This window comes from Ciona robusta, chromosome 12 (genome assembly GCF_009617815.1).
Source record: "Ciona robusta chromosome 12, ASM961781v2".
Taxonomy (NCBI): Eukaryota; Metazoa; Chordata; class Ascidiacea; order Phlebobranchia; family Cionidae; genus Ciona; species Ciona robusta.
In genome coordinates this window covers 993,364-1,020,738 of record NC_143246.1, presented here as the reverse complement: position 1 = coordinate 1,020,738, position 27,375 = coordinate 993,364, and the positions used below count along the sequence as shown (strand labels likewise).

General features: G+C 38.0%; 3 protein-coding genes across 3 annotated transcripts; all 3 read left to right on the top strand.

The window, feature by feature from the left end:
* Positions 1–541: 541 nt before the first annotated feature.
* On the top strand, positions 542–1,767 carry LOC149726131 (oxaloacetate tautomerase FAHD1, mitochondrial-like). Its single transcript, XM_089890762.1, has 2 exons — positions 542–1,347; positions 1,503–1,767. Exon 1 carries the CDS (start codon positions 619–621, stop codon positions 1,276–1,278), a length of 660 nt encoding a protein of 219 aa, XP_089746888.1. The 5' UTR covers positions 542–618; the 3' UTR covers positions 1,279–1,347; positions 1,503–1,767.
* Positions 1,768–1,810: 43 nt separating this feature from the next.
* On the top strand, positions 1,811–4,376 carry LOC149726130 (uncharacterized). Its single transcript, XM_089890760.1, has 2 exons — positions 1,811–1,978; positions 2,459–4,376. The coding sequence occupies exons 1-2, from the start codon at positions 1,811–1,813 to the stop codon at positions 3,311–3,313; spliced, it is 1,023 nt and encodes a 340-aa protein (XP_089746886.1). The 3' UTR covers positions 3,314–4,376.
* Positions 4,377–9,330: 4,954 nt separating this feature from the next.
* Positions 9,331–17,324, top strand: LOC149726129 (uncharacterized). Its single transcript, XM_089890355.1, has 5 exons — positions 9,331–9,635; positions 13,832–14,016; positions 14,980–15,107; positions 15,178–15,319; positions 15,572–17,324. The coding sequence occupies exons 1-5, from the start codon at positions 9,464–9,466 to the stop codon at positions 16,478–16,480; spliced, it is 1,536 nt and encodes a 511-aa protein (XP_089746481.1). The 5' UTR covers positions 9,331–9,463; the 3' UTR covers positions 16,481–17,324.
* The last annotated feature ends 10,051 nt before the right edge of the window (positions 17,325–27,375 follow it).

The following is a 27,375-nucleotide window of genomic DNA, read 5'->3' as shown; positions in this document are numbered from 1 at the left end:
TTTAAGTAAAAGCAATTGTATATTTGTTTCGTTTATATCAAGCGCGCTGGAAAGGCGCAGTTTTAACAAACTAATATATAGAAGTGGCGTGTATAGCGTAGCGAGTCAAGCGACGATCCGTCGTATAGGTTCTCTCGCTTTGAGCAAAGTATAGAGCGCGAAAAAAAGGCAGCAAAATAAAGCGAGAGTTGATAAAATTATAAAGAAAAAGAAAGAAAGATAAGGGGACAACCGGACAACTGTATCAGCTGGTATCAGTTTCGTTGTTGTACCCGAGTTTTAGGTACCGAATATAGCATGTGATTTGATCACGGGTTATGATTTATTACTTTATTCTATTTGTAATTCCGCATTTCATATTACTGTAGCTCTAGGCTAACGTTATGTTATACGTAACGCTCTTTTACCGTCACGACCGCTATTTTTATACATTCGTAAACTCAGTACATTGTACATATATGTGTTTACACTAAACATAACTAGAATATTCTTGTGAACAGCGGTGACGCATTGTTGCTACAATAGGCTAATAATACATGACTAAATATTTAACGTTGTTATTTACCAGGGTTTAAGACAATTGTTTTAAATAGACTAAGTTGGCAGAAGGTATATCTGATGACGTACCAACGAAACATCGCAAAGTTTTGGGAATGGGGGCGGAAGATTGTATGTGTAGGTCGTAATTATGTTGACCACTGTGCAGAACTTAAGAACCCAGTGCCTAAATCTCCACTGATATTCTTAAAACCAACTTCTTCGTACGTTCGCGAGGGCAGTGCAGTCAAAATACCTACAGGGTGTAGTACCTTGCACCATGAAGTGGAACTTGGGATTGTTATTTCAAAAAATGGCGGCGACATAGAAAAAGACAAGGCCATGGATCATGTGGGGGGATATGTGCTGGCTTTGGATATGACAGCAAGGGATTGGCAAGACGTTGCAAAGAGCCAAGGCAAGCCATGGTCAATGGCCAAAGGCTTTGACACAGCGTGTCCTGTCAGTGACTTCATTGAGAAAGACAAAATTTCTGATCCTCATAATATAAAGCTATGGTTGAAAGTGAATAATGAAATGAAACAAAATGGATCAACCAAGGATATGATATTCAATATACCTTACCTGATACATTATGTTAGTACAGTAATGCATCTTGAAGAAGGTGATGTCATTTTGACGGGAACCCCAGAGGGAGTGGGCCCGGTCAAATCTGGTGATGTCATGGAATGTGGAATAGAGTCTGTTATTTCTATGAAATTTCCAGTTCAAATGAAATAATTATAACACCACTAATAAATGTCGTTCATTAATTCTATTGTTATAATCTGAAAATCTATTGCAATAAATGTTTTTGGTACTGCTGTAGTTTACAATTAGTTGATTGAATTCTTCATAACAAACATATACAAAATATGCATTGGGGATTTAAATATTTATGTACATCAAAACGGGGTGTAAATAATTTAATGTTTTAAACCTCATTCCTGCAAAGTTTTATTTAGTCGGCTTTGGTGCTTTATTTAATAGTCTGATAAATTTTTTTCGTCAAAAATTTTTTTTACAGATTTTATGATATATATATATATATAATATTAACCACAGTTCAAATTTCCATAAGTTATTTAGGATATGTATCCCTTCAACTTGTGTGTCTTCTTTTTAAATTTTAAAACATAAGGGAATGTTTAGTTTTTCCAACCTTGTCCTATTTCACAGACATTATGTCGCTCATATATTTATAATAACAATGTATCCCATGAATCGAAGGTTGTTTAACATAGTTGGGTGTGCGTTGTTTTGGACCTAAATCATGTCAACATACAATCCACATGAGGGCAGAGGAGAGCGAATTGTGACGAAATTCAAGATCAATTTGCCGCCAACGATTAAAATAACGAAAAGTGAACTCAAGATCAGGAAACCGATTCTTAAACATTTGCTGAGCAAGTTTACACACGGGAATCCTACAATGAAACATGTACGTTGTTGTGTTAAGTTGTATGATTATTATCAGCTTAAGTATGAAAAGAATAGATTGCCGGATGATCCCTTTCAGACTTGCTACTAATCCCCTTACCACTTATAATTTCCTTGCAGCAACAGTAATGCAGCGTGTATATAGGCTATAGCATATAGTATATATATTTTTATTAAGTGTATATATATATAAGTTTTTATAAGTATTATTGATTTATTGTCAATGTCAATTCAATTGTCTACTTGTTAAAAGATTTTAATTATAAACTACTTTGGGAGTTTGCATAAATAGATTGATGTAGTCTCCGTGTTCTTAAACACTGGGGCACGAACTATTTTTATTTTTGACTAAAACCTACTTTGCTGATAAAGTTAAGTTGTGGGTTTTGTAAAAAGGTGGGCTGTATAAAAAGTTTAAGAACCTCTTGGTTAAAGCTATATAAATTAAAGCTAAAATATAATTACTGTTTATTATTTGTAGGTAAAAGCCACATTTAGTGCCCCGGTGCCCGTGAAAGCCAGCAATGAATTCTCACTGTCAGTATCTGAACCAGTCATGCATAAAGCGACCGCATCGTTTTCATGGGAACTCCCAGTTTCAGTGAATAATCCTGAACATACAAGGCTGTTTGTACGACCACCTGTATCAAGCAATGATCAAAACCACACATCGTTTAACAAGAGCGAACCGCTTTTAGTTAACGACCCAAACAACACCCAAGTTATAATCGAACAACAACCACAATTCACAAGCAAACCTACAGATAGTTCGCTTGAATGGAATCTGCCGGAGTTCTCGGAAAAAATGATGTCCGTGCTTGAACAGTCTGTGCCTATTATGTCTAATGATAAAGTGCCTGTCCTGGAACAAAGTATTCCAGTGATATCAGATGACCAAGAGTCTGTTCTACTTCATAACATTCCCCTTATATGTAATGAAACACCTGCCGATCTAAAACACAACATTCCCGAAATGGACGGCAACGCTTCCAACTTTGTTCTGCTTAAAAACATCCCAGACTTAGAGTTGATTGAATATACATTGGAACAAAGCATACCACTGCTATACTTAGTTAACACAGAGCTTATTTTCCCTTTTCCTGAACTGCTGGAGGTTCCAACAACATTAAAACACAACAGACCTTTGATGAAAATGGTTGAATCAATCCTCATTCACCGCAAACCTTTACTTGCTGATCTAACAACCGTTCTTGAACACAACAAACCATTACTTCATTATATAGAAGACATAGTGGAAAACAACCATCCACAATTACTCGATGTTCCACAAATATTTGAGATTGCTGAACCCATTCTAATATTAGATGAAGAATAATATTTAGAATCACACAAGATTTATTTCAATCACCTGTAGTCATCAGAAAATATAAATTTAGCAACTTTTTAACATTATTATTTTCCGTACAAAAATTTTTGATATCATACTCTCGTTCACCAAGTTTTCTAGTTGTTTATTTCGTCATGCAAACATTAAGTAAAGTACATCCTGTATTAAACAGTCTTTAAACAATATAAAGCTATGAATTTACGAATTTAAATTATTACTGAAATCTCATCAATAACAATTCATCCCTATGCTTCATTGCTGACTAGCTAGTTTTGTATAACCTTATTTAAAAAAAAAAATTTAAATTAACAATTTACTAAACTTGTTAAAATTTACTTGTTTATATTAACAAGTGTTGTGGACAAATTCTGACCAAGATTCCAGGTCCCCTGTGCCCTGTCCCATACAATAAAACATGTTTAATGTATGTAAGTTGGTGATGTTATTGTAACACAACTTTACAGCAATGCTACCCCACATTTCTTATATGACATAAAGTTTTATATTGAATATTCTATGCATTGTGCTCTGCCTTTATTTAGACCAACCCATGCTCATATACAAGGCACTTGGCTATTTCAAAGCTAACATTAATATTTGTTCCCACCAAGTTTTATAATTTGGCTCATATTACCATTTTGTTTATTTTTGCTTTAAAATGTGTGCATTATTTTATTTGTCACTCAAATATTTCTACTTTAACTTTTCAATTTAATAGATTTCAATTTTAGCGTTTCGCTTTTTTAAAAATGTTTTATAAATATTTCTACTTTAACTTTTCAATTTAATAGATTCCAATTTTAGCGTTTCGCTTTTTTAAAAATGTTTTATTTTGTCATTTTCAAAGACATGAACTTTTATTTTTGGGCTAAGTTGCAATTTGCTGGTGAGCTGAAACTTTTATAAGTTTTAATCTATTACTATTTTATATTCCCTAACTGATATTATTGTTGTTTAATATTGCACTTGTGCATGGCAATTATTGCGCTCCATTTTTACCCTTACTATACAGAATTACTTTTTTAAAACAATAAAACTTCATTTTAACATACAGTGTGTCTGGTTCAGTTAAGTGCCTCCCAAACACTATTTAATTGGGTTTCTTAAACGCGGTTCAAAAATCGTTTAGGTTTGATTAGAAGTAATATATTAGGATGGGGGAAGACGGGACACCTTTGGCACATAATATCCAAAAATCCTGATCGTGTTTTAAATAATTAACAACGGTCTATGGGAGTCGTGAGGATATGGTTTTATAATTTTTGGTTTACTTACTACCTAATGGAACAAGAAAATAGAATGAAAAGGTGTCCCATCTTACCCCATTACATTTTGATTTAACTTTATAAAAATTATGTAAAATATATTATCGCAAAAGGTTTGCAGATTTTAATTTATGTTTTTTATCGTTTAGGTTATACCAAAAAATGGTGGCAAAGCACTGTGCTTGTTGGGCGCTGAGTCATGGCCTACTCAATACATATGAAGTAGGCCATGGCTGAGTGTTTGCCAATTATTCCGCGCCGTGGCTTCGTAATTAACTGTAGGAAACCGTATTCGATGCAAGAGAAAATAATCACCCACAAAATTACATACGTTGCAACTTAAAAGCGGACACGACGTAAATGAAACAAAACACCAGTGTTTTAACGATTGTCGTTGCATCATCACAAAAGAATAAATAATCCACTACCATTCCAACACCACTTTAGTCGGACTTCTTACCTGTTTCTTTTAGCGGAACTAGCTCATTTCTCTGTTTATTCGACCTTCGAAAATCTTCACACGATGCCGAAATCGAATCTGTACAAAAGCAAATATTTAGAACAGTATTCGTTCTTTTACATAGCGGGGCAACGACAATCGTTATAACACGGGTGTTCTGTTTTATATATGTGACTTTGTGGGTGATTGTCTTTTATGTATGGCTGATAATGTGGACAATCCATTAGTGACCCTGGGGTTATGCAATCATTCAGTGTCTTGTTCAAGGATACATACGTCCACAACGGTGTAAGTACCGAGCTGCGAACCTTAAATACTCTGGTTAAACGACGACCGCTCAAATCAGTGTACCAATACGTCGGTAAAAAGTGTAATTTTGTTTTTTTTTAGTATTGAGCAGTTGAATTGCGGTAGCTACTTTTATTTGGAACAAGTCGCGCTAATGCGCTCTAGAGTGTTTAAATTATTGTAATATTACAACCGCTAGGTGGATATAAAGAGCCGTACACCCTCTATATAGGGGAACTTAGGAACACAACGAAATTGTGACTGCATGAAGGCTCGGGACCTGTTTTCTATGTGGAGGCAAGCACGCTAACCACTATTCAATGACGCCAGATCCGACTCGTGCCAATACCAATCACGAACCATGAATATAGTATAGGGCGAGGAAAGATGGGACACCTTTAGCATATTCTATCTAAATTTTAAACAATTAACAACAGTCTATGGAAATCGTAAGGATACGGTTTTATCATTCTTTGAATGTTCTTTGTTTACTACCAAATGGGATGAGAAAAATAGAATAAAGTGTGTCCCATCTTCCCTCACCCTACTAAACAACATAACTTGGCTATCTCTTTAATTCGAATACAGTATCAGAGTTTCAAGTTAATTAAAACTACGAAGAGAAGTAGGTTATCAGCAACACAACAATCATTAAAAACATCCTACAGTTAAAGCGCAGAATACTGATATTTACTTCAGTATATAGGTTACAGGTAAAGACTAAAAGTGTCAGATTAAAGCTCCGCTGCTAAACCAGCTTGGGGCTGCGTTTTCGCCTGCAGTTTGCTATATTGTGACAAAGTACCTGCTACTGTTTAAAGTTTTACGAATCCATATTTACCAATCCATTTAACATACTCATTTACCATCAGCACGTGGCGAAGCAACACAAGTAAAATATGGGGTGTCCAACCGCGTATCATATATGACATCATACCTATTGTGCCTGAACGTGCGAGTAGACAAGTATGTAGCATGCCTATATAGCCGTTCAGGTATAAGGTATTTTACATTTTTTTAAATCCGGACAACGCATTAATAGAGTGACCGCCTTGGGTTGAAGCATTTGGCATTAAAACGGTCTTTTCAAAAGACATACGCAGCACACAATGGTAGCGGCGTCGAGCATCGAACCCACAATCCTCTGTTTATGGGCAAACGCTATGACTATTGCCCCACACACCAATATAATATCTGAAATTACTTTTCATAATCACGTATATATTGCTACTAATCAATATAATAAAGGCTTAATGATGCTGCAATGTAACCGCCATACACGCCAACGCATATAATGCATTGCTTATACGAGCTGGGAAGATACTGGTGTTATATGGTAATTAATTTGCTACTTAAAATTTATTTATTAACGCGGTTATTTACAGCGATTATTTCAGGTCAAAGCTAAAATAGTGCAATATTTCTCGCGTTTCGTCGAGGCTGTGTCGCATGGATGCGATAATGAACAAGGAAATACATTTGTACAGACTAGGTTATTTTGGGTACTTGTGTAATATTATGTTTTGTTTGCCAATAATAGACAAAGGAAGACAACGCCTATGCAGCGTTTCGATATTTTGATATGAAGCCACCGTGTCGATAAATTGTTTCATGAAACGTAAATATAGAAGTGTTGCTCGCCCCGGCGGAATGGTATTAATACACAGCAACAACAACACGAGTTTTGGGGGTGGTATGCCTAAAATATGGTACATACATGCATGCTGTGAACATGTAGGATTGTAGCGTAACGATAGCAAGACTAATATGTGAACTCTTTGCTACCATGTATAGTAGGGTGGGGGAAGACGGAACACCTTTAGCACATAATATCCAAGTATCCTGATCGTGTTTTAAACAATTAACAACAGTCTATGGGAGTCGTGGGAATGAAGTTTTATAAATATTTGAATGTTCTTTGTTTACTGGTAAATGGGACGAGAAAATACAGTTAAAAGGTGTCCCATCTTCCCCCACCCTACTGTATGATATAAATCTAATGCAGATATTTTTCAATTTACTTTCGTTGCAAAATTTTCATTGCACCAATTTGTCATGGCTCATATGCATATAAGACCGGCGTTTCGGCGACTTTCAGGCCGCCTACGTAGGGTAAATACCGCTCAGGGCGCGTACGTTGCACACAGCGGGAAATGACAAAGAAATGGATAAAAAGATGCATGGTTTTCTAAATTGTCCGGCATACAGAAAATATTCCCCTGCAAAGTTATATACGTGGTAACTCGTAAGTGGGAATGCGGTGTTATAAAACAAAACACCCATGTTATAACGACCGTCGTTTTCTCGGCACTTGATAATAAATAAATCGCATTCATTCAATTAATAATAGATAGCCAGCAGCACGCGTATATGTTATTTGAGCAATCGCTTGCAAGAGGCACGTCCGGGAAGTCCACACCTTCTACCTGAAACGTCTACTTTGACGTTATGAACCCGTGCACCGAAAAGTGTTAGCGAAACCAAGATGGTTAAACTGGAATAGCTTCCTCAACACCCACGTACACTCTTTCCTTTTGCGTCAAGCGGGGTTTCCTTTCCCTCTAGAAGTGTTGATATAAATCCTTCATGACACCGGACACCGCATTAAGCGCGGTTCAATCAGAATATCTATGCGGCACCCGCTTCATATAGTAGGCCGGGGGAAGATGGGACACCTTTAGCACATAATACCCAAACAACCTAATCGTATTTTAAACAGTTAACAACGGTCTATGGAAGTCGTGAGGATACGGTTTAATAATTCTTTAAATATTTCTTGTTTACTACCAAATGAGACGAGAAAATAGAATAAAAAAGGTGTTAGTAATTGCGGAAAGGTGTTTTGTTCAGTTAATCTGACGAAAGGAGTTGGTTTATATTTTTATTTCTACCAATATATATATATTGCTACCAGGATTTAGTAAAAAGCGTTTTATAGTTAATTTAAAAGTAAATATTTAAAACAGTAAGCAACAAATCTGTACGATTAATTGCTCCGTAAACGTTTACTGCATGTTCGGTTAAATAACCACCTCGCTTTTCATTTGTTTCAATTCTACTTGTTAACGTCGTTTTGCTAATTCCCTTTACTTTTTTCAAGGCCAAGTTAGTTACTATACCAAACGCAATATAACATAACTTAAACTGTTGTTTAGCTATTTAAATACAGAAACAAAAATAAGATTAATTGAAATAGCAAACCAAGAGAATCAGCAACAAAACTACACTCGTTAAAAATACGCTATGAAGGTAAAAAAAAACTAAGTAAAAATGTCCAATATATTTAATAAAACGAAGCTATGGTGGGTGGGGAAACCTTAAGCTAAATGCTCCAGGAAAATATGAATCATCGACGCCTAAGTTGCCGCCTTAGTTGCATAACTCATTGTATAGCGAGTCACGGAAAATGCTGCGCGTGTAAATTTCCGCATGGTGTCGCTGCTGAGCCAACCGGTCTCGCTCGTTTCAAAAAGTCGAGTTTTACCGCAAAAAAACTCTTCGGTTACATCTCTTATTTATAAACAGCAACCCGAGGAGTCACGCTGTAAACTGATCGGGTCGTGACAAGGTTCGGACAGGAGAGGCAGCTTCAGTTATAACCGCTGAATATCAACGGTGAACGTTAACCGCCATTTTTAATGAACGTTGGAGTTAAAAAGTTCCAAGATTGAGAGATTATTTAAAAGTTGTGGTTTATATAAACAGGGCTATTGGGTAAGGCTCCATAGTGAGCGGTGTCAGCAGGTGTTTCGTAAGGCGGCGCGTGCCAAGTTCTCTACTTAGAGCTTGTCAAAACACGATCTAATTACTGCATCATTAGCGCGCCATTGTTCCTCGCGAAAGTTGATTGGGATTATGACGCTCCTGCTTTCCATTGTTTAAGGGGGAGATGAACTTTTTACCTTCGCTCAGGCTCGACTCGGTCGTGGGCAGGTACCGGCAGAAAACATTCGATTATTGACACGAAGGCAGTGCGAGTGTTGTGAGGGAAGTCGTTTCGGAGCGACGTTTGTTTGCTTGCAGCGTTGGCGTTCAGATTCTAACTTTTATATATCTCGGGCAGTGTTAGTGTAAGTTAAGTTACGTTGAACACAGGACACCGAATCCTTGGTTTGATTCTCTATAATGACAATGCAAATCCGGTACCCGTCGTCCACCCACCACGGGGCGGGAAACAATATTCTGCCGGCAGTCGGGCCTCCGAACCCCGCCAGCATGTATGGCGCGCACCCGAACCCAGCAGAGCCGAGCTATTACCACTACCCAACGTCGAGCTATACCAATTTGAATGTACCAGGTAAGAAAATATTATTTTAACCGAATTGTTTTAACAATACAGGGTTCGCATGAACAAATTACATCAATTTGTTTAAACGTCATTGATTAAACGATGGTTGTAGTTTTAATTTTGTAAAATGATATTTGGTTATTTATTGCAAACTAAACTAACTTTACATAAATGAACGTAAACTTATAATTACCTTAGAAATAGGCCGGTTGCAAATTGCTTACAAATTAAAATAACAAAACACGGCAAATACCATTTAATTTTAAGCGAAACAGGTTTTGGGAATAAACATAGATTTTTCTTAAAACTCCATATTCGCAAAAATAAGGATTTATTTTAACTTTTTAATTTGCTAAGCTGTATTTTCGGAATATTTTAATATTTCAAAACATTTGTGAAACAAAATATTAAATTAATTTAAAAAAAATATTAAATTAATTTCTCAAAAATTTCTAGCGAAATTGTTAATAGGAGCGCGTATGCCGTTAATGAATAAAATATCTGTCCCTGCGTTAAAAATAGAAGGCCGTTAAATCTCGCACCAAAAGCGCGGTTATGGAGGCACCTGCGCCTCCTAAATAGCGTTTAATCATCGGGCGTGTCGTAAGTTAGCTACCCTTGCCTGCTTCGGTTCATAAAGACGAAACTTTATGTATAGTAGGGCGGGGTAAGATGGGACACCTTTTATTATATTTTTACTTCTTATTTGGTAGTAAAGTACTTTAATGAATTATAAAACCGTATCCTCACGACTCCCAGAGACCGTTGTTAATTCTTTAAAACACGATCGGGATTTTTAAATATTATTTGCTAAAGGTGTCCCGTCTTCCCCCACCCTATTATATTAATTTTCGTGAACAACAAAATAGTTTTTTTTAAACAAGTGATTCCAGTAAGCAACCAATATTAATGTAACGGTTTCTAAATTCAAATGAACATTTAAACGTAAACGATATTTATCTTTTTGATTGTGGTAGCGAAAAGCAAGAACAATGCGTGTGAACGAAACAAGGTATTAGATTGATTTTATTTAAATTATCTCCATGTAAAATGTGCCGTAAAGCTTATGCACAAATCAGTATTTTGTATTCAGACGGTGCTGGGTAATGCTGTCTTAGAAATAAGTTCTTCCACGTTTGATTGTTTAACTCAGTTAACTATTTTGAAAACCCGTTCCAAAAAAATGCAAGCCTGAAAATTATGTTCAGAATAGAGAAACTCAAAATAGAGAAAGTAAAATTACTTTAATTCAAAATGCTTAAGCTTTAAATCCATTCACATAAATATGTTTGCTGACCCGAAACCACCGGTTCAATCTGAGGCTGCATCGGACAAGGGTTCGATGTCGCCACCCCCGTAAAAGCCCACGTTGTGCATACGTATGGGATCGCTACGAAAATAGCAGGCCGGATGAACTGGCCGTGTTATGATATGTTCGCTCGGCTTGTTTACGTTACGACGCATACGCAAACGGAACTGTGTAAGATCCGACGCCTACCGAGGCTCGCTGACGCAAATTAAGCGTCCGTTTATCCGCGGGGGTGAAACGACAAGACATTCGTTGAGAATACTACAAACTTGCAAGCTGTTGCGCAATCTTAGTTATGTATATATCAACCCTTAACCAAAAGTTTAATGCACTGCTTTATAAGTGTGGTTAAGTTAAATTATAGCACTGTGGGGAAAAATGGAAACCATTAGCACATAAATCCCACATTTTCCTTTAGGTTCCTTAGAGACAAATAACAACAAAACGGCAGTGGTAAAAACACGATACGAATAAAAAATATATACACAAGTACGCATAATAAAACTGTTGTATTTTACGTAAGCGAACCCTTTAAACGTTATTAGTTTGTTGATATAGCTTAAATAATGTTTTCTACATAATCTTCTTTTTAGATGAAGTTATTTATATTTACGCCGTTTTTCGATTTAAGTTTAAAGTTTAGTGTTTGAGCGAAGCGGTTCAAGTGCCAACTAAGTGACAACTTATAGTTGTTTGTAAACAAGTTAATCGCCCGATTAGTCACACCCTCTCATTACCGTTGACACCTTGGACAAGCGAGTATGTATGGTCAACAACAGATACTTTATAATGACGGGAATAATGAATAAATGTAACTTGCTTGTAGCTGGAAGACGTCAGTCGTTATAACACGGGTATTTTGTTTCATACACCTCTTGCACGCGAGTTATCATGTATTTATGTGGACGAAGACGGGACACCTTTTATAGCACGTAATATCTAAATATCTTGATTGTGTTTTAAACAATTATCAACGGTTTAGGGAAGTCGTGAAAATACGGTTTTATAATTCTTTGAGTGTTCCGTGTTTACTACTAAATTGGTCGAAAATGGAATAAAAAGATTTCCCATCTAACTTTGTGGGTAAATGTTTTTTCTGTATGGCTGACAATTTAGACAACGCAAGAAAGTCTGGCCGACCTAAATCACTTTTTAAGTCCCAATGCAGGCGTTGTTTCACTGGATTATAAATTGTTGCTTGAATTATTTGAAGCTGTCGACTCTGCAACAATAGCTGAATACATATCTACCGCGAGATCCGGAAACCTCTGGATTATTCGCTGCACGAAGGGCTTGATATGGATTCGAATCACGCCCTATGATTCACCATGGCAGTAACATCGCATGCTTTTGGCTGGCAACGATTAGATTAAATTTCGCTGAAAACTTCCACGATTTGAGTGCATTGTGTTATTCATATAATATGAATCACTGTTTGACCTTATATTGTTCGAGAGATATTTCTAAACCTTCCAAGTTAATGGCATAAAGTAATACCGGATATTTATATGCCTACTATATAAGCTCTGCGTATGGAGCATTTACAAGCACTCCCCCGCAATAAACGAAAGAATTTCGCAATTTTAATACGAAGGCCATCTGTTTCGACGAGCGCCGGTTTGCAAAAATATCCGGCGACGCCATTTTGTATTTTATGCAACACACGCGAAAACGCTTTCGATGAAATTAACAATTACTATGTATGACGTCACACATTTCAATGAAACAGGCGACGCTTACAACTCGACAGTCAATGAAATTCAATGTGACGTAACAATACTCGTTGTTACGTATGAATGCGTGTGAATAAGATTTTGTTTCACCTTGAATATGCACTTACAGCCACAACGTTAGAGTAGATATAAGGTAGCCATAGTAACAAACTCATGACATGATTTAAACTCAAGCGAGGGTCAAATTAATCAAACAAATAAAGAGAATGGCATTAGCAACAAACTGATAGTCGTTAAAACTATGGGTAAAAACTACTTCAGGGTATTAAGCGTCAAATAAAAGCGTGACTTCTCAATTTCCCTATATTAGGTTAGGATGGAACGTTCCATGGTATCATTTTCTTTTATCTTCACCATTTGGTAGTAAACGAAGCATATTTACATGGTTATATAAACGTATTCCCATAAATCTAAAAAAGACTTTTTAGTTGTTAATTAAAACACGCTTAGGAAATATAGGTTATTGTGTATTAACGGTGTATCGATCTTTCCCCACAAACAGTAAAACAAACCAAGTGAACGGCAACATAATGTTGCCTACCTTTCACGCTTTGTAATCCTCCAACTTACAAAACAACTCGTCCTATACAAAGCACTCGTGTCAGCCACACGTTATAATTATTACGTACAACAGAGCTGAGCGCTTCTGTGTAAACCATTTGCACCGGATTGTTGACTTTGACAAGCACACTAAGAAGTTGGACACGTTTTTTTACAAATCACAAACCGCTGTAAACTGACAGCGCGCATGTAGTGTTTTAGTGAACTACAACATATATGACGTCACAAATATATTGACCACTTTATTATGACGTAATGAAAAGTGACGCCATCATATCACAATCCGAATTCGCGCTCTGTAAGAAAATCGTTTCCATGCATTGTGACGTCATAATTTCGAGTGTTCGAATCAAATAAACGACAAAAGTGCTCAGGGCGATTTGGTGTCGGGCGAATGCTATGTTGATTGCACCTCTGCCTCACTTAAATGTTTATTCTTATCGCGCTCGCATCGCTAAGTTAGATGGGATGAATCTGAACATACTCCTATATTTTATGACCTAACAGTTTCCCATATGTGACGTCACTTTACGACGTAATGGAATCACTGTGACGTATGAATCGATTAATCCTGGAATGTAACATCCATTGTTTCATCACAGGCGCCCACCTACCAACACCATGCAATGACCAGTATGGTGGCAGTGCAGCGTTTACAAGCGGCTACCATAACCAGCACCTGCATCATCACCACCATCACCACCAGAACAGCAAGGACATGGTCAAACCACCGTATTCATATATAGCGCTCATTGCAATGGCGATCCAGAACGCCCCGGACAAAAAGGTGAGGTCCCCGGTTTAACTAAGGCGTCTAACATCGCATTGTCCATGGTGACATCTCTTTTCACGAATGTTATTTTTTAACCGTTAAAAACTTGGTTGAAAAGCAAACAAAATATTATTGTAACCGTTGCCTTTCGGGGGCTTTGTTCATTCCTTTATCACGGGATAAAAAGTTACAATGAAATAAAACTTTGACGCTTCACGTTCGATAGCTGGCGAGGGTGGGTTGGCTCTTTGATATAAAAACTATTGTTATAAATTCCAATTCAATTGATATCACGCGACAATTTTTACAGCTACTTTAATTTATTGACTGTTAAACAAATTATGAGTAGTACTGTAGGGTAAGGTGGTTTACGTTAGCACATAACACCCACATTAACACTGCACTCTTAGAGTCGTAAGAATACGGTTTTATAATTGACAAAATATATTCTGTTTACTATATAGTAGGATGGGGGAAGATGGGACACCTTTGGCACATAATATCCGAATATTCGGATCGTGTTTTAATTAAACAAATAATAATGGTATATGGGAGTCTTGAGCATATAGTTTTATAATTCTTTGAAAGTTCCTTGTTTACTACCACATTGAACGAGAAAATAGAGTTAAAATGTGTCCCAACTTACCCCATTTTACTATATCAAATGGGATGATAATAGAGATTAAAATATACACCAACAAACTGCAGTAAGGCTCGACTGGCGCAAACTTTTTAATAAAACGATTTATTTTAGCCTATTAAGTTGGGATATGGGCCAGCGTTTGCTTAGTGCCTCGTAAAGACAGAACTAAACTTGTAAGCGGACGCGAGGTGTATGGAACAGAACACCCATGTTTTAACGACTGTCGTTGACCATCATGCGAGGATAAATAAGTTTTATTCATTCATTAAAAAGGCTATATACGCATTAACGCGTTTACACGATTCCGCCATTTTTATAGTTGTTGTACATCGCAGGTGACATTGAACGGAATCTACCAATGGATCATGGAAAGGTTTCCTTTCTACAGGGAGAACAAGCAGGGTTGGCAGAACTCTATTCGTCACAACTTGTCACTCAACGAGTGCTTTGTCAAAATCCCGAGGTGAGACCCAAACCTGGGACCCATCATATTTAATGTATCGGACCTTTTGTGACGCGAACGGTATTTCCAGGGACGACAAAAAGCCGGGGAAGGGAAGTTATTGGACCATGGATCCGGACGCTTATAATATGTTTGAAAATGGCAGCTATCTTCGCCGAAGAAAGAGGTTTAAGCGGAAACAAGATGGCGGACCTAAAGGAAAAAGGGAGAAGGTTGGTTCATGTTCTCTTTAGCTTTATAATGTCGTTGATGATGGTCGAAGTGAAATAAATAATTGATTATCGGGACTTTTAACGGCTCTTAACGGGAAAGCAATCTTACCCGGCCGGAGGGGAAATTTTTTTATATTAGGGAAATTACTGGCTGCGTGTTTACGCAGTGCGGGGATAAAAATAATTGTTTGGCTTGCATTGGATATTTATTGTTTATGCAGCGGATTTGTTGAACTTCCATTAAAATTTTAGTTGGACGCGAACTCGGATTCCATGAAATCCGACGACGGCTCACCCTCGGCGAAAAGTGATTCGAAAAACCCAAACCAGAAATCCGATTCCGATGACGATGGGCAGTATAAATACGAAGCTGGTGACGTTGGAGTAAATGAAGGTTTCGCTTCAACAGGGGTTGCCAAAGTTGAACCACTAGATACAGCGCAAGCGTTTTCATCTTCAGTGATCGAAAGCAATGGAAACATGGAAGGTTATAATAGTTGTCTTACACCGAACACTGGTCAACACGACAACACCGAAGTATCCATGCTGCAGCTTACAAGACCTGACTCATCAGGTTCAAGTGTTGTATCCGCACTACCCAATGCAGACCCCACCTTTCAACCATTACATACCGATGAAGACCCCACAAACATGAGACACAGTTACAACTACCCTTATAACAGCTCCCACTACAATACACATAGTTTAGTATCTTCCCCACAAACCAATGAAGGCAACGTCTCATATCAGCAGCACGACATCAACGATATCCAGACATCAAGCGCATATGAGAACACTCCCTCCCCCACCTCAGAGCCGCATAATGTGGAGCGATGGTATCCTGAACAAGATCATAGCGGCCATCAAGACAATGCTACCATGGTGGCCTCGGCTCCGTCCCTGATGCCGCAAAACGCGAGCACATCTCCCGACCATTACCCCGCCGATCAGCATAATCATTCCCAGCAGCAACAGCCTTATTATCTTCATCCAAACAGCGAGTTTCTCAATCCAATGACCTGCGTAGCTAACGGTGCGCAAGATTACGCCGCGCAAGGTTACGCTGCGCACATCCAACAGAGTGCAAGTTATTACGGGCAAACTTACACCATCCCGCACCAACATCGAGCATTTTCTGCTTACGATTACACTAAGTACTGACTTCATACATTGCGTACGTAAGCTACGGGTCAACTATGTTCAAACCCTCAACATACAAAGGGGTGGCAACTGCAATAATTCGCCAAAACCAATTTCCTTAATTGACCGAGTTGTTCTGTTATCGTAGTCTGTGTAGTGGTAGACCATACGCTTGTACTGGTAGCTTAGCAGAACGGATGCGACGCCAAACAATTAAATCTGATTCTAAAATAATTTGGACTTTAATAAGCCAGCATGTGTTCTATACACGGCGCCTTTTATCTCGTCAAGCAAACATTATCGACGTCTTAACCCGCTGAATTCTACGAAACCGAGAAAACGTTTCGTCTCACAAGCAATTATATGCATGTCGCCGGGTCTCATACCAGCCTAGGTGGCACCTTGATACGATAGAAGGGAATTTATGATTGATTTCCCTTGCTCAAAGTTAGGGAGCGACTTTTTATGTTTTTTTAATTGTGTTCATTTCAAATTTGCAGTAATTAGAAAATATGTCGGCAAAAGGTTTGCGCTTACCGCCGTGATAGCGAATTCGCTGTATGGTGTACAACGTATGCTGCTATACATGGTCAGCTTATTTAAACCAAACCTATTACATCAGTGTATATATGCGACACAAAGTATTCAGCAATTGTAAGTTATATTTCAACGTACTGCTTATATATCATGTGTTATGTTTTGAACTGTGCCTCGTGGGAGATTTATTCTAGATACTTTCACTGTGTATTCCGTACTTCGATGCGCGGAAGCTGAAAATATCCCGCGCATGTCGAGTTTTCTATTCACTATTACGTCATAACCACATTTTCGTAATCGTAATAAACGCGCGAACATCCATTTAAAAGTGTCCGTGAATTTAGTCTAAGATGATCCGTGTTTTTACTCTCTTTTGTCGTCCCATTTAGTAGTAAACAAAGAATATTTTCAGATCTTTATTTAGTTATATATCAGTGGCTCATCTGGTATAAAAACGTGGTGTATTTCCAACGTTTCGTCTGCCATACGGCGAGACTTCATCAGGGAATGTCCCCCCCTTTGTTAATTGTTCAAAACACAAATATGAAAAAAATATAGAACATGATGTGCTAACTGTATCCATCTTACCCCACGATACTATACAACAAATATAATATCTACATATCATGGTATCTTCATACCAGCTTCAATATTAAACTTCATACCAGCTTCAATATTAAGTTCCCGTCACGCCTCACAGCGACGAAGTAATGTTTACGTTTCACAGGCGTTCGGTGCTTTCACAAATCACAATCCGCCTTGGAACGGTAGCCCATCGGTTGAATTCATCCGGATTCAACCAAAACAAAACATTCATCCCAATAAAGTGGCGTCTACGCTGCCATGTTAGACACAACATTTCTATAAAAATTTAACTCTTACTTTAAAACATTACAATAAAACTTGGAAAAGTATTTTACAAAAGAAACTGCAAAACATGATCGAATCTTAATTTACAGTCCTAAAAGATGTGTATGCCTGACCCCCCCAAAAAAACACGTTTAGTATAATACAAAGTCACATCACTGACTTGCTGCCTCTTTAGTGAACTTATCAACGACAAGTGTTGCAACCCAATGTAAGAAGGCAACATGCGGGAACAGTTATCACACGTTGTTAACTTCGGGGGAAATAATTTAAATTGGCGCGTGTTACCAAACACGGGCGTAACATACTCGAGCTAAAGTGGCGTGGTTCGACCAGCTGTGACATAATATATAGGACGACGTATACATTGTAATGGATTGTTATTTGTGATTATACCTACGCACATGCTACCACTGTATTAGGGACAAAATTATACCGAAAAGTGACAAATTATCGCGCGGCAAACTTAAGCCAGGTGTATGGAGCATAGCGCCAACACACTTTGCGTTAACCTAGCAATTAAGTGTTATTCCGGTAAATAATGGATACCAACTTAAACATTTCAGGGTAATCCTACCTGGTATGCGAGGTACAACCAAATGCATCCTGGTTACAATGATGCAAGACACTTACGTTAGCTACTCTCACGGTTGGGAGAAAATTTAAACAACTGTTTACCAAACATTGCGGTCGGGAATAGCGTTAAAACATTTTAACCAATCAAAAGCTTGCGGAACCTCTTCCGGTGACGTGACAGTTAACATAATGACGTCATATACAACATAGAAGTCTAAAAACAGTAAAATGTAAAAAAAAACATTGTGTCGTTTAAGATAACGTAATTTGTTATGCCAGTGTACTTGGGGTTTTGACCATATTTGGTAATTCAATTTCAAATCTAAATTAGGTTGCTAAAGTGTAAGCTTGGATGATCTAAGATTCTAAATTATAAAGTTCTGTTATTTTGTATTTGGGGATAATTGCATGACGTTGCGTTCATAGTAGCGGGGGGAGATGGGACACCTTAAGCACACAATGTCAAAATATCCTGGTCGTCTTTTAAACAATTAACAACGGTCTATGGGAGTCGTTGGGATACAGTTTTATAATTATTTGAATATTCTTTGTTTACTACCAAGTGGGACGAGAAAATAGAGTTAAAAGGTGTCCCATCTTCCCCAACTTACCATATGTAGAGGGAAGGTTTTCGAAACTCGTTTAAATATTTTGAATGCTTAACCTTCGCTTCGATGTTTCAAATCATTGAAGTTTGTTTATCGCGGGTACAGCGGTCACTACCGTTCTATACATCAGACGTGGGACCGTTACCCCATAATAGAGCGTGTACAATGCGATAAAACAATTAAATTTATCGGCGTCGTTTGTCAGAAATATGACGAAATAGAGGACCGACAATTAAAGAAACTTTCAATTTCGCGGTAGTTCATCGTTTTCCATTACATTCAATATTTTCGCGATTAGATATCATAATTCTTTAAAACGAAAATCAAATAAATTAACAACAAAGAGAAAGAGAATTGGCAAACGACAGTTACACACGATATGGATAAAAGGTGTAAGAAAAAGTTTTAGTTAAACATCGTGGCTGTTGAACCTAAATAACTCAAACCGAATCAACTATGATGTCATAATTGGTTAGCCAATTAAAAACAAAGAATCCATTTTGTTTTCGCTTGTTTCGTGTCTTACGTATTCGACAACGTATATCTTACATTATTAATAGTTAGGATCGTGAACAACGTTAAACGCGCTCGAAGTTGCTCGGCGACAACGATAAAAGATCAATTTTCCGCACGCGAGTAACATACAAAACTTTCAGTGGAAATGGCTTTCTACACACACACGCCGTGCACCGCCTGTCTGTATCGGGGCAATTACAGGGCTGTGGAAGGAGACCTAATTGTCGCTGCGTTTCAGCCAAGCCTGCGACACATTGCTGATCAAATGCAAGATAACCAGGTCGACGCTTCTCGCTAAGAGTTTTCGCCGTTGGGTACAAAGAGAATTGTGGTTCGAGTGTTTATTGTTTACCAGCGTACGACATTGCTCTCGCTACGATAACCTCTCGTCTTTGATCATGTCCGCCTTAGTTTGGGAAAAAGCTTCAAACTGCACATTATTTGATCGTCCTCTGAGCCGGGCACGGATAGTGGTTTGTGAGCGAAGTGACAAAGGTCATCCATAACTAAAGACTCTGCGATATTCCGCCATTTTAGCGACACAAGATTTTGGACAATTGTAAAATATTCTTAAATTGATGGTTTAAATATTCCATTTACTACGCAACTTCTGTTTATACTCCGATTTAATCTTTCCCTCCAAATGGAGCTTCCAATTTAAGGTCTGAAACATCTTTAAGTTAGATTAGGTTTTAACATTAGCGCAGTGGTCACTGCCGTGTTCTTATCGTCGCATCTTTGCTTTTATCAGTTATTGGTAAGCGGGGACGAAAAGTTCACGGTGTCGCTGTCTCTCGCTTTCATCTTATTGTTTATCGCGGTTAAATCGCGCTGGACGTGCAGGCCACGATTTCTCATCTATCTTAACAATAGAGATCTTATACTAAGAACGATTTTGACGCAAAAGCAAATCTCCCCGAATTTAGGACAGAATCTCAAAAAACGAATCAAACTTATAAAGGACTAGGATCGACTGGCAAATTGTAAGCCAGCACATAAAATATTTATTCTGCTTATATTATATACGCCCACGGGTTAAGCCTGACGTTTCAGCTGCCGCGAATATCGTGGGAAGAACCAAGTGAAAATCCCGCTTACGCAAATTCGGGAAAACCGTTTTCGAAGTTTGTTAATTTCAACTTGGTTACTCATCGAATACACAACAGATCTGTATAATTTCCACCAAAAAATACATGTTCAAAAGATTAATGAAAACTAAAGCAAAATCGTAAGTTTAGCGTTTATAAGGTTATGGTTTCTATCAAACAATTTCGGGAGTAAAAATGTGATCAGCAGCTGTGTTTGTGGTTTGGAATGTTCGTATTTCAAAAAGCTTTCAAACGCAAACGGCTATGATGAGATGCAGGTCTATTCTAGGAAAGAATCAAATTAAATTAAGTCAAAATAAAGATTTTAAAAAAGATGACTTTTAAATTTTTTATGTTACTATTAAAGTAAAGAGAGCAATGCTGCAGTTACGCTTGAATAAACAGGTCTACGTAACAAGAATTTGTGTTAGTTAACAACCACCATTGTGACGTGGTGAACTTGTAGCCTCAGCAATTCTCCCAGCACTTGAAGTAATTCACATCGAGGTAGCGCTGCCATGATGCTTGTATGATGACAGGGTATACCGTGGCGGCGGCAACCGAGCCAATTACAAAACCAAGCATCGCTTTTAAAGTCTCACGCATCGCCCTATATGCGAGACCGCGTCGCAAATACGAATTTTGGATGTCGAGCACGAATTGTAGTTTGCTGCCAAGTGGTTTAATGCGCGAACACCTGGTTTAGAGAAATGGGGGGTGGGGGCTTTTGCTAGAAAACTTGAAGTTTTATCACTAGGTGGGGTAAACATATTGTTATACCACGTGATGTTTTGACCACGTGATCAACACAATGCGGGTTTGTTTTGTCACTGAATGCATCCAACTTGGTTTGATCGGAATGTTTTTTTGTTGTTTTCGCAGCTTTACAACTGTCCATAAATAGCAAAGAATGTTCGCACTACGTAGATCGAGCTACGTGGTAAGAATGCTTGCGTATATCCGGGGTAAAAGCAGCGTTAAAGCCATCAGCGTTAAATCGAAAATTGGCAAATTACGAATCGACGCTTAAATTATAACTTATCGCGCTGTGGTTTGAGGGACTGTCGTGTCTCACGGCCCGCGTGGACCTGATTTACGGGCGTGTGTTCGAGGCATTTTGCAAATTACTAAACAATCGACCGTATTATGACGCAGAGCGCGTCGATTCGGGAATCAATTGTCGTTGTCAATGAGACAACAGAAGCAAGATTGCCGTCGCAATTGTTCAACGTTCAGGAAAGTTGTTTATTATTGCACGATAAATTAGCAACCCCGAACTGATCCTCGCAAGTGTAACAAATTATTCCCGCATCAATTTGTTCCTTTAGCCTCCGATCTTATGCTGTGCCCTCGGTCAAAAAGTCAGCAATCTTTAAATTCTTTCATCGAAAAATTCTGAACTTTCAAACTAACTGATCGATTAAAGATCAGCAAATTTAAAACCGATGCAACTTTTGTAAACAAATGTGTTTAAGTTTGAGCAATTTGAATATTAATTTAACATTAGAATAACTTTGGCATTTCCTTATGACACTGGCATACGAGTTACAAATAAATACATTTATTCGGTACATTTATTTGTAAATGGCAAATTTGTACTTTTATAACGCATCTCACTATATATATAGTGGAGTGGGGGAAGATGGGACACCTTAAGTACATAATATCCAAATATCCTAATCATGTTTAAAACAACTTACAACAGTCTAAAGGAGTCGTGGGGATATACTTTTATAATTCTTTGAATGTTCTTTGTTTACTAATAAATAGGACGAGAAAATACAGTTTAAAGGTGTCCCATCTTCCTCCACCCTACTGTAAGTTTATTGTATGTTGGATATAGCGGCCACGCTTGTTTATCGATTTCAAAATTTATTTTATCCATACTTTACTTCTGTCGTATGGTTGCTAATTTATTTCTCTTCGTTATTTTGATAAATTTTATCTTCGGTGCCGCATTCAATAAATAAATCTATATATGTTGCACATTGCAGTTTTATTACAGGGGTAACAACAGAAGATGCGCATAGGAAGCAAAACTGAAGATATTTCACGATATACTGGTTTGTTGTGGCTGAACGAGGAAGTAAAACAACAACCTACGATTATTTGGATAAGATTTTCGCATTACGCCAGCTCTATACACGACTCGTAGTGAGAGTGTCGGATGTTGGTTCTTTATGAAGGTTGGGTTACTGTTGGAATAACACAGCCACGCGTGGTGTGAGTTGTGGGCAGAGACGGCAAGCCAGTTCACCTTTTACTTTGTTAGTGGTGTAAACAATAAGTCCATCAAGGGTAGGCATGCGATGATATAACTTTGCGTCAAAACGTAACGACCCGCATCACCACATGGTAAGGCTTGATGCGTATTGTCTGAAGGCGAATTTTAAATTATATTTCTTAATAGACCCTTAATAGAATAGATTGACACGATACGTGTTATTAAATACCGACAATATGGGTGTAAATTAATCAAGAGACATCTCCTTAGCCACAAGTCGCTTCGTGGTCGATCCGAGCTCGGGATGACTGACAAATTTAGACACGAGGTGTTTGGTTTCACTTAATTAGCGATGAATGAGATATGGCTGAGAAAGACGGGGGTAAAAATCGAATCTGCTTCTGGGTTAAATTTGAAGCAGAATTTTCGATTTGCAAAATCTACCAATGTATAAAAAACGCCTATTTAAATAATGCATTTTTAACTTAACACGCTGTTTTTCTTTTGTCGTTTGTTTTTACTTTTATAGTATTTTAATGACGGTCGTTTTGCTGTTGATTCTTTTCAATTTGTTGTATTGATTAATTTGATCTTCGCTATTGTTTTCGAGGAGATAAATAAATTCCGTTACGCTTCTTGTTTAACTTGATTTGAGACGACACATTTATTTCAAATATCAGTAATGACATTATGAACGTCAACATCGAGTAACGTATATGAATATATGTTATATGCAGTACTCTCACTTGTGTATATTATATAATAGGGTGGGGTAAGATGGGGTAACTTTCTTTCTATTTTCTCGTCCCATTTGGTAGCAAAAACAAAAAACGTTCAAAGAATTATAAAACCGTATCCTCACGACCCCCATAGACCGTTGTCTATTGTTTAAAACACGGTCAGGATATTTAGATATCATGTGCTAAAGATGTCCCGTCTACCCCCACGCCACTATATGTGTTAAATACAAAGTTAAAATAAAGGTTTTCGCCTTCTACAGTCATCGGTATGCAGTAATAATATTCGTTCACTTCAAGCCCATACAGTGTTGGTCAGTATGTTAGTATCAAATTACTTGCTAGCCCGAAGCTAAGCAAGACACCTGCCCTAACGCGAAGTCAAATTATCGATGGTTAGTCACACTCGACGTTATAATATCTCCTCATATATAACACTGTAGGTCGCACAGAACAAATTTACAAACGTATGGTTTTGATTGACAGCTAAACGTTGCGATGTGTAGCGTTCACTATGACGTAACACATGACTGCATATACCGTCACAGAACAAATTCTTTGAAATGGAAGTAACGAATTTACTTCGCTTTTCGCGCACTGACCGAAGCGGGTTCTCTGATGCCAGATACCGTGAATAGGAGGGGCAAGCAAGAGACTTACACAACTTGTCAATTAACGGCAGACAGACCACTATTGTGGTGAGGCGGCCAATCGACATAAACCGGTGACGAAGCGTCGCTCAACGATAACCGACCTCAGCAAAGGATTGTCTCCATCAATTTTTTGGCAGGTTTTTTAATTTTTCTGTGAGTTTGACCCAGTAGTCTTGTAGACTTATTCTACGAATAAAGCAATTTAAGGGCGCCGCTACGGCAGCGGTTCTCGTGTATTCTGCAAATGACGTTCGGGGTAAAAAGCGATTAATCGTCGAGCTCTTCTATTGAGTGAGATGGTATTATGACGTAACAGGTAAACGCAAGAGAACTGTCAGCGAGCGTTGTCGTATCTGGTTTCATATCAGAGGCCACCGGATCCCACCGTAATGATGCTGCTGCCATTACAGCAGGCCGCAGGAAAAGCAGTGTTTCCATGAAATATTAACATTCAATGCGACCTATAAGCGACCGGAGGATAATTTTAGATCAAGGCATCACTGGCGCAAGGTACTGGGCCTGCGGGGCGCGGCAATATCGAAGTCGCCTTTGAGATTAGATTGAAAACTTAAGGTACTCCGTGATTTATCGCTGCCCGCTACTCCGTGACACATAACTGCAACTAATGGAACAAAAATATACTGACATTTCATAAAATTCCCATAAAAATTAGGGTTCTTGATATTTTGAATGATTGGTTACACAATTGCTTATGTACTGTTCACAATAATGACATTTCTACTTTGGTTTCGTTTCTTAAAAATTCTTCATCACAAACTGAATAAGACGCAAAAACGATATTACAGTTATAACCATTATAGATAAGTTGTACGGTTTATATAACGGTTTGTGGGAATCATTTATTCCTATAGTCTCGTGGTTGGTTTGTCCTTATGTTTCCCAGTTACTTTTGTACGAATTCTGGGTTGGAATTCGTGCGACTTACTTACACGTTGGATGTAGAAACCAGATCCTAATTTCCCGCCCACTTTTTTGGGTTTCAATCATTATTGTGTCGTACCCGCCCACGTCACAATGGAGTTCGTGATGTCACAAAGCTACGGATTGTGATGTAAAGACGGTTCGACAAGTTTTGGTGGCCACCCCCGCTGTGAGATAAACATGATATGCGAGGTCGATCTTTTGATAAAATTTGTTTCACAACAAACCACGCGCTCCCCGATATTGTGCGAAAAGTAACTCACTCACGACACCTAACGGAAGCAATTTAACTTTTACTTAAACGCGGATTTCGTGTCAATCTAGTTCAGTACAAATTTTAAGTTTAATAAAACCACCAGATTGATAAATTTCATTTCCGCACACACCCCAACACGGATTGCTGTTGTATCAGCGCTTTGTTTAATCTCATAACGACGATCCGTGTCAGTTATAATCGAGCGGTGGGTCGACTTCCGTTGGATTTGTTTTCACTGACACGTGTCAGGAATCGGAAAGTGAGGAGAGGACTCGTCTGCGGGTTCTAAACGAAGCGTAACGGAACGCAGCACGCACGAGCGGACGTGTGAAGGTTATTGTAACTTGTCCAGTGTTGAAGGGAAAGCGAAGGAAACCAGGGCAGCTGTCAATCAACCACGATGGTTCAAACCATAATGTAATGGTGGTCAGTGTGCAAATAGGGGTGTGGGTTCGAATCTCATACCTAACACTCAGTCATGTAGAAGAAATTTCGTCACGCTCGTGTTACATGCATTAAGTATATTGTATAAAATGCAATAGAGGATTCGGGGTGAAAAATGAAAATTTGGGGCAAATTTAAGCCAAGAAAATTTGGCCGGCCCTTGAAACATAACGTTTGTGTGTTTAATAACATTCACTTATCACAAGAATTTAATATTTCAAGAACTACAAGTCTCCTGAACATGACGTTACCGTAAATGGTTCATCGTATGCTGACACGTTTTTTGCTGTATTTTTTATTCCATTCATAATTTTTATAAACATTTTCCAGTAAAGCAACTTCGTTTGGGGAAGTTTTTAAAACAGCGATTATATTTTGAAATAAAATTCCCGATCGCTATTCACGCCAATCATTGTTATATCGGATGTTTATTTTCACTTGCTAACCGAGTGCCAAGGAAAGGTTGCCACCCGTAACCACGGCGGACGCCACACTATTGTTGCCACGTTCGTCATTCATCATTTGTGGTTACGCCCCCATAGGTGAGAAGCAATTGTCGGCGACGAAACGCCGTTAATGGCTGTCAACGGTAAATCACTTTCGCAATTATTAGGTGTTCAATAGAATGAAGATATTTCATATTCAATCAGTTTATACCAGACACAACAACCTCCCTGCATTTGCAACATATTTCCTAATCGTGTGAACAATTAACGCTCTTTTAATAGTCGTAGGGCGACGGTTATATAATCATGTAAATATTCTTTGTTAACTATCAACTGAGACGAGTAAAGATAATAAAACAAAGACCATTTTACCCCAACCTACTGTATATAAGCACACTCACATTTACTACAAATCTCATGGTACATTTACATGCACAACACAAATTTTCTGGAGAAGCTACTCAATTTGTATCACCCACAAAGTAACATACATAGTTACTCGTAAGCTGGCACGAGGTGTATGAACACCCGTGTTATAACGACTGTCGTTTTCCAGCCACGCGAGGATAAATTAAGTTACATTCATTCATTCATTATGGCAAGAAGTTCTAGTTTATACGTAGTACCATCTGCGGATTTATACAACTCATGCTCACGTTCAAGTTAAAACGTATGTCTTATTATAAACGAGACTTAGGTTATGATTTTATACACCGAATTATAACGTGCGGGTGTCGATTTATAATATGTTGCTAAACACATATAGTAGGGTGGGAAAAGATGGGACACTTTTTCACTCATTTTTCTTGTCCCATTTGGTAGTAAACAAAAAACATTCAAAAAAGTCTAAAACTATATTCTCACGACTCCCATAGACCGTTGTTAATTGTTTAAAACACGATCAGAATATTTGGATATTATGTGCTAAAGGTGTCCCATCTTTCCCCACAGTACCATATATCACGGTAAGATAAATGGTTTAAATATCTAAACATATACATTTATAAAGGGTTTTCATATTA